At 57.5% G+C, this 8,127-nt stretch overlaps 1 protein-coding gene across 1 annotated transcript; it reads right to left on the bottom strand.

The window, feature by feature from the left end:
* Positions 1–806: 806 nt before the first annotated feature.
* On the bottom strand, positions 807–2,460 carry CEBPB (CCAAT enhancer binding protein beta; the record flags this gene model as incomplete). Its single annotated transcript, XM_079719754.1, has 2 exons — positions 807–1,108; positions 1,264–2,460. The coding sequence occupies one exon, from the start codon at positions 2,458–2,460 to the stop codon at positions 1,423–1,425; it is 1,038 nt and encodes a 345-aa protein (XP_079575880.1). The 3' UTR covers positions 807–1,108; positions 1,264–1,422.
* Positions 2,461–8,127: the final 5,667 nt, after the last annotated feature.

Genomic DNA, 8,127 nt, shown 5'->3' with positions numbered 1-8,127 from the left:
TTTCTGTCCCAGGGAATCAGGGACTGCAGTCCTGGGTTCACACCTGGGCTCAGCCGCCTTGAGCAGGTGAGGTTGGGCCTCAGTGTCCACAACTGGGCAAAGAGGACAAATGGCACATCTCCCACTCCTAGGAAAAGGAGTGGAAGTACAGGAACCCTTCCCCCCACTTCCCCTACCTGGCCCGGATTCTCCCCTCCCGCTGGCCAGGGACACAAACCCAAGCTTGCCACCCAGGCCACTCTCTTAAAAATACACATACACACACATACTATTTTCTAAACAGCCGGCCCCACTTCACTTTCCAAAAGAATCTGCCCCAACTTGGGCTCAGCAGGACCAAGACCTGTATCCCCTCCTCTTTCAGAGTCACAGTTCTGCTGGCTGGGTCCCCAAGCACTGTGCAGAGGTCAGAGCCCTCCAGGCCCGTCTAAACCCAAGCCTAGCACTCAGAACCAGCCAGAGGCCCTGAAGGCCTTCCCCAAGCAAGGTTCCGAGTCACTCCTCCCCAGCACCCAGCGGCACTGAGTCACCCTGAAAGCCTGGCCCAGCACTCCTCTGCCCCTCCCCCGCCCCAGCCTGGTACCCCCATCTCCAAGCACAGGCCCTGGGGGAGTAGCAAAGGAGAAAAAGCAGCTGCAACCCCCCCACTCAACCACCTAAAGAGCCAAAAATAATAGCAGCTCACACACACACAACAACCCCACACACACCAGAAAAGCAAATATAAAATCATAAATCCAAAATAAAGGGGAAAAAAAAAAATCAAAGCCAACTACTGCCCCCAAAAGGCTCTTTAACCATTCTCAAAAAAAAAAAAAAAGTTTATTAAAAGTGTTCTTAATGCTTGAACGGAAAAGATTCCCAAATATACAGATGCCTCTTTTCTCATAGAAATAGATTATTTTTTTATAATACAAAAAAAAGACCAAAAAACAACAACAAAAACAAAAACAACAGCAACAGCAACAACCCCGTAGGAACATCTTTAAGCGATTACTCAGGGCCCGGCTGACAGTTACACGTGGGTTGCGTCAGTCCCGTGTACACACGCGTTCAGCCATGTTTAAACCGATTGCATCAACTTCGAAACCGGCCCGCCCGCCGGCGCCTGGAGAGGGGTCAGAAGGAGAGGCAGAGTTTATCATTCATCTGTACACATAGACATCTCTTCTTTAAATAACACCACGGGCGGGCGGCCCATCTGCATGTGCGGTTGGTGTGGACAAAAATATAGATATATATATAATAAAATATTAAAATTACCGACGAGCTCCCCGCGCTGCCAAGTGCCCCAGTGCCAAAGTTTTGCCGGCGCCACCAGGAGCGGGGGCGGGAGCGCGGGCGCTTCCCGGAGTCTCGGTGGCCGCGGCGCGCCCGGCAGCGCGGAGGCCGGCCGGCAGGGGGACGCGCGCGGGGGCCGCGCTAGCAGTGGCCGGAGGAGGTGAGCAGGGGTTCAGGCAGCTGCTTGAACAAGTTCCGCAGGGTGCTGAGCTCGCGCGACAGCTGTTCCACCTTCTTCTGGAGCCGCTCGTTCTCGGCCGTGAGCTCCAGGACCTTGTGCTGCGTCTCCAGGTTGCGCATCTTGGCCTTGTCGCGGCTCTTACGCACCGCGATGTTGTTGCGCTCACGCCGGATCTTGTACTCGTCGCTGTGCTTGTCCACGGTCTTCTTGGCCTTGCTCTTGACCTGCGAGGGCGCCGGCGCCGCCCCCACATAGCAGGCGGCCGGGGGCGCCTTGGCGTCTGCTGGGCTCGGCGTGCCGGGCGGGCTGGACGACGAGGACGTGGAGAGGCTCCCGCTGCTGCCGCTCGGCACCGCCTGGTAGCCGAGGTAGGCGCGCAGCGCGTACGGGAAACCAGCCGCCATGCCTGCGGCGCCGCCGCCCGGCGCTCCGGCCTCCTCCTTCCGCTTGCAGTCCGCGGGCTCGAAGCCCGGCTCCGCCTTGAGCTCGGCCGGCTGCGGTGGCGGCGGCGGCGGGGGCGGCGGGTGTAAGGGCGCGAAGCAGCCCGGGTGCAGCGCGCCCTTGGCGGCCCCCAGACGCCCCAAGCTCACGTAGCCGTATTCGGCCGCCTTCTTGCAGTTCTTGCCCCCGTAGTCGTCAGAGAAGAGGTCGGAGAGGAAGTCGTGGTGCTGCCCGGAGGAGGCGGGAGCGGGGGCGGGCGCGGGCGGAGCCGCCTCGAAGGTGTCCGTGGCCGGCGCCGGGGCCTGCGGCGCGCCCAGCGGCTCCAGGTATGGACTGAAGTCGATGGCGCGCTCGTGGTCACCGATGCTACCCAGCTCGCCGGCGGGGGGGCGCGGCCCGGGTCTGGCCGCGGGGGGCGCCGCGGGGGCCGCCTTGCCGCCGTACGCAGCAGCCAAGCAGTCCGCCTCGTAGTAGAAGTTGGCCACTTCCATGGATTTAAAGGCAGGCGGCGGCGGCAGGGGGAGACATGCTGGGTCCCAGGCCACCAGGCGTTGCATGAACGCGGGTGCCCGGGGAGGGGGCCTGGGGCTGCCCGCTCCGGCCGGCCCGCAGGTGGCGCGGCCTCCCAGCTCCGAACTGTCGCTGCTGTGTCCCTGATGCTGTTGCCGCTCCCTCCGGCGTGGCCGCTATTAGTGCGGGGGCTGGTGGCTGGCGGCTGGACCCTCGGGTGGGTCCCCTTCCCGGTCCCGTGCGCGGCTCTGACTCGCTAAAGTTTCTCCTGAGCCCGGTTATTTATAAGGCGGGCCATGGCAACGGCTGCGTCACGCCTGGAGGCCGCCCCAGCCCCTCCCCAGGCACGCAGAGGACACGCTGTGGCCGCCCGAGACCCCCGGGAGGGCGGCGGTGAGGCGTAGTGGCCAGACTGGAGACCCGGAGCGCGCCCTCGGGGGTCCCTCGGCCCGGTGGGGGGCGGCATCGCCCCCTGCCCACTCCCACCCGGCGGCCCCGGGATTGGGAGCGAGAGAAGGCGCTAACCCGCCCCCGGACCGCCCCCTCTGGGCTGGAGGCTATACTAGAAGGGAGGGGAGAATCCGGGGAGGGGGCAACGTGATCTTCTTCTCCCACCCCAAACACGGCCGCGGCCCGCCCCCTGCTGGAGGAGGCGCTGGCTTCAGGATCGGCTGCAACCAGTCCCGACTCCCCACCGAAGGGACGCGCTCCAGGCGGGATGCTGGAGACCCCAGCTCTGGCTCCCGGATAGGTGACCCATCTCCACGGCCCTTCCCTGGGTCCAGCCTCGCCCCTAAACTTGCCCCCCTCCCCAGATCCTGGAAGGAGGGAATTTCACACCTGTGGCGACTTCCTGTCTTAAATACGAAGACCTGGGTTTGGGGCCCTGCAGGTCAGGGCCGAGCTCCACTTGGGCCTGTGCCTGGGTCGACCGCGCCCCTCCCCTAGCCCCGCCCACCGCACCTGCCCGCCCCTCAGACCACACCCGGGTCTTCTCCAGCCCCACCACACCCGGACATGGGCCCCGGGAGGGTGGAAGGGGACTGGGATGCCTGGCTCCAACACGCTGTGTGACCTTGGGCAAGTCACTTCACTTCTCCAAGCTTCAGTCCGTGAAGGTGTCATTACTGTTATTATTATTAGTTGTATTACTGTCTCCACCACAGACTCCCAAACATAGGGCTTACGGCTCTGGGACGCACATCATAAAGAAGGGCCTTCTCCCAGGGTACAAAGAGGCCCAGAGGCCCACAGCACACCCAAGATCACATGGCCTCACGTCCCCCACTGTTCTTGGAAGGAAAGCCCTTGTCCAGGCACCCTCAGACCTATTTGCACCCGAGGCCAAAACACCTGTTTCTGAGGCTGGTGGGGTGGGGGACCAGCCAGGCTCAGGAGGGGCCATGCAGGAGAGAAAAGGAAATTCCCCTATTTTCACCAGGTCCTTACTGGGCAGTGAGGGTGGGCCTGGACCCAGAGTTTGCTTTTTCACCCTGCCAGAAGCATGCCCTTGCTGCCCCTGGTTCACAGATGGGGAAACAAGATGGCCCACCTGGATCTGAATTTAGGCCTGAGGCCCTCCCTGCAGAGTGGGCTCCAGCGGCCCCTTACCCTCTCCTGAGCCATTCCGAGGCCATTTGGGCAGCTCCTTGGGCCTACCCCTCTGCCACTCCCGGCCCAGGCCGCCCAGGCAGGAGCTCCCAGCCTGCCTGGTTGCTGACCCCCAGCCCACTGACCCCAGCCCTGGCCCTGGCGGGCAGGTGGACATTGCTCAACCTTCAGCGTTATCTGCTGAGCTGGGGTGACCTCCGCCCTGGAGAGCTGGAGAAATGACATCTCTTGAGTGCCCTTGGGGGGTGGGGGGCAGGGAGGAACAGGATGAAACACTGGCCCAGCCTGCTGGCTTTCTAGGCCTTCCCAGCAGCCTCTGGGCCAGGGAGGGATCCAAGGCCCCAGGGCCACCCAGCCAGGCCTCCCAAGCTGCAAAATGGGACACTCAGGGCTGAGCTTGAGGGCCACTGCCTCCAGGAGGCCCTCCCTGCCCCACCTGCTGGTGAACTTCCTTCCCAGCCCTTATCTCCAGCCACCGTTATCCTAGTTGTCTTGTCTGCCTCAGTCCCACTCCAGACTAACCCCTCCATGAGCGCCAGCCCTCAAATATGGGAACTCCTGGATCAGGCATGCTCAAAATTTACCAGGGGACGAATGCATTTGCTGTTGCCTCTGGACCAAGACTGCTGTTTCCCCAGCTCTGCCCAAGGCAGCTCCTAAGGGCTCAGCCCAAAGGTTACCTCCTCTGAGAAGGCCTCCCTGACCTCCCCATCGAAAGTCCTAGGCCCTTGATCACTCTTTTCGCATCGCCCTGCTTCATCTCCTTCACCATTCTCAATTACAATCAACATTATCTCACCTACGCATCTTGATTTCTGTCCCCACTGCCCTCTCCCATTGTCAGCTCCAACAGGGCCAGGATTTTTGTTTGCTTTATTCACTGCGGTTCCCCCAGTGCCTAGAACAGTGCCTGGTACACAGGAGGTGCTCAATAAATGGAGGAGGCTGAGAAGAAGGTGAGGTTCCTCCCACCACTAGCTGGGCTGTGTGACCTCAGACAAGATGGCTCCCCTCTCTGAGCTTCAGCATCCACTCCCACCTCTCAGGGTTCTGGGGAGATGCAGTGAGACCTGGGGAGTCTGCAGCTAATTTGTGTGTGTCCTCACACAATCTTTCACCCTCTCTGAGCCATATTTTAAGCTCTTTACATATATTAACTCATTTAATCCTCCCGATAATTGGTAGGAAGCAGGTACTATTATTATCTCCACTTTACAAATGAGGAAACTGAGGCCCAGCAGAGCTAAGTGTGTCCCAGGTCACATTCAAGGGGTGGGAAGGATTAAAGTCTTTCCAGCCCGACCTCCCGCTTTGGGTTTGTAACAAATCATAACGGGTCTGGCCATGGGAGCCCCATTTTCCAAATGGAAAAGCTAAGGCTCAGATAAGGGCAGTTGGGGTCACACAGCGAGTCAAGGGGCAACCCAGACCCTGGGAACCAGCCCCCAAGGACCCGACTCAGTCCCATTGGGGTCTTGCCCTTCTGACCTCACCTAACAAATACTGAGCCTTTTGCTTCCCACTCTGCCCTGGCCTGACAGTGAAATCAGTGGCCGTTCCCACCCCAGTGCCACCCTAGGTGTCCTGCAGGGAGGCTGCGTGCACGGGTGACGTAAGCCCTTGTTTTCACAAGGCTCGTTGCTCAACAGGCCCTGCCTGCTGCCCCACCATTAATGCCCAGCCTTTCCTCGAGGAGGGCGGTGATGTGAGCTGAACCACTATGGCCCAGAGGCCTGGAACACGCCCCAGCGGGCCTGCAGGCAGCAAGGGCCCAGAAACCAGGATCCACCTGACACCACCCACAGTGACTTCTCCCAGTTACCGTCTGGCATAGGTGTTTGTAGGAACCTGGGGCGGGGAAGGGTCTCAAAATGGCAGCCAGCAGCCCTATCCAACCCAGAGACGTGTTCAGCTTGACCCCATAGTATTTTGCTCCAGATTTTTTGTTTGTTTTGTTCTTTAGTGAATGTATTGCCAACATTTAAAAAGACACTTCACATCAAAATTCAAACTTCCAGCTTCGCTTGTAAGACCGGAAGCCGTGGGCCGGGACCACATGGCTAGGAGTGGTGGGCAGGAGCCTGGCGGGGACTGTGGAAGAACAGGCACTTCCTACCCAGATACATGCCCCTCCTCTGCCCCCAAACTGCTTTCAGAATTCCTTCTCCCAGTCTCTGCAGTTTTTCTTTAGCCCCATTTCCAGGAGGAAACCATGGCACCTTGCCCAAAGGGAGCGCCATTGTTGCTTCCTTGACAGAGAGAGGTGAAAGGGCTTAGAAATCAGCCAGCAGGTCGAAAAATAAGGCTGAAGGGGGAACCATCAGAGATGGTCCATGGAGATTGTCTCTAGTGGATTTGGAGTTGGGGGTTGCAGGGAAGGACTTTTGTTTCTGCTCTGTACCCTCCTGGCTGTGGCACCCTCTAGACCTCAATCCCTGGTCTATTAAATGCGGGTAATTATATCCCCTCTCTCTTGGGCGTCTGGGCCTACTGTTCCCCCTCACACTGACCCACCTCGACACTTGAGAGTGAATTACCTCCCCTTAGCCCCACAGAGGGCCTGACCTCGCAAGTCATGATAACCTCACAAATCAGGCAGGTGGGAAACAGGCCCAGAGTGGGTTAGGACTTCCCCCACCCAGGATCACAGTGAACTGGTAGAAGAGCCGAACTTAAAAGCCAGATTTCCCCTGATTCCTATGTCCGAGATTTTTCCCACCAGGCCTCCTCTTTGAGACCTCACTTTCCCCGCCTGCCGAATGGTACCTAGGTTAGATCCCCGAGGGATGACAGGCCCAGTGTCCTGGGATCCGGAATTTTGGAATCCTGGGATACCCTTGGCGCTGGCTAGTGAAACTTGCCTGAGCTTATGCTGCCACCACGTGGCAAGATCTGGGAATGCAGGAGTGATTTAAATGAATGTTTTTGATGGAGGACCTACTGAGTACTTTGCTTATGGGATATAGAGGTCAGCACTATGGATATAATAGATGCTCACAGGATAAGAGCAAGCCATCACTGAAAGAAATAAAAATATCCAACAAACAGACGAAAGGTACTCACTTTCATTTAGTCATTCATCAAATATTTTTTGGCACCTGAGCAACGTGGTTAAAAATATTTAAAAGATGCATTCTCTTTGACTCACAATTCCGTTTCTGGAAAATTTGCCTAAATAAACATTCATAAATGTGTGTAAAAAAAACATTTTTGGCACTTACTGTGGCTCATGCCCTAGACACATATTCATGAACAAGACAGAAGTGATTCCTATTCTCATGAAATTGATATTCCTCTTGGGGAAGACAAACAATAGCCAAGATAAATGAGTCGACTATACAAAGTGTTATATTCTGGTAAGCACCATGGAGAAAAATACAGCAGAGGAGGAGCATGGGGAGTGTTGGGGGATTTTACTTTAACTTTAGACTGGTCCAGGGAGGCCTCATTGAAGTGACAGGTGAGCAAAAACATGAATGCAGTGAGGGAGTGGGCCATGCAGATAGCAGCAGCAGGAAGAGCAAGTGCAGAAGCCCTGAGGTAGAAGCATGCCTGGCCCACGTAGTCGCTGCGGGGGGAGTACAGGGGAAGTAGCGGGAAATTATCTCACAGAAATAGTGGAGGCCATATCACACAAGGGTTTGTGGGCCACTGTAAAGACTTGGGCTTTCACTTTGGGTCAGTAGGAGCCATGGAGAGTTCTCAGCAGAGAAGGGACAGTATCTGACTTCGGTTCTAATGGAATCCCTCCGGCTGCCTATGACGGATGGACTGTCCTGGAAGCAAGGGCAGAAGCAGGCAGCCCAGTGAGGAGGTAACTGGAGTCATGAAAGCAGATGACAGGGGACTCCACCAAGCATGGAGGTGGTGAGAAATAGTCTGAATCTATTTTAAAAGTAGAACCTGGGACTTTCCTGGTGGTCCAGTGGTTAAGACTCCACGCTCCCAATGCCGGGGGCCGGGTTTTAATTCCTGATCAGGGAACTAGATCCCGCATGCCACAACTAAGGATCCCACATGTCGCAACGAAGATCCTGCACGCGGCAACGAAGATCCCGTGTACCGCAACTAAGACCCGGCGCAGCCAACAGCCAAACAAATAA

Source organism: Hyperoodon ampullatus (genome assembly GCF_949752795.1).
Source record: "Hyperoodon ampullatus genome assembly, chromosome: 14".
In the NCBI taxonomy this organism is placed as follows: Eukaryota; Metazoa; Chordata; class Mammalia; order Artiodactyla; family Ziphiidae; genus Hyperoodon; species Hyperoodon ampullatus.
This window is presented reverse-complemented; position numbering and strand designations above follow the sequence as displayed.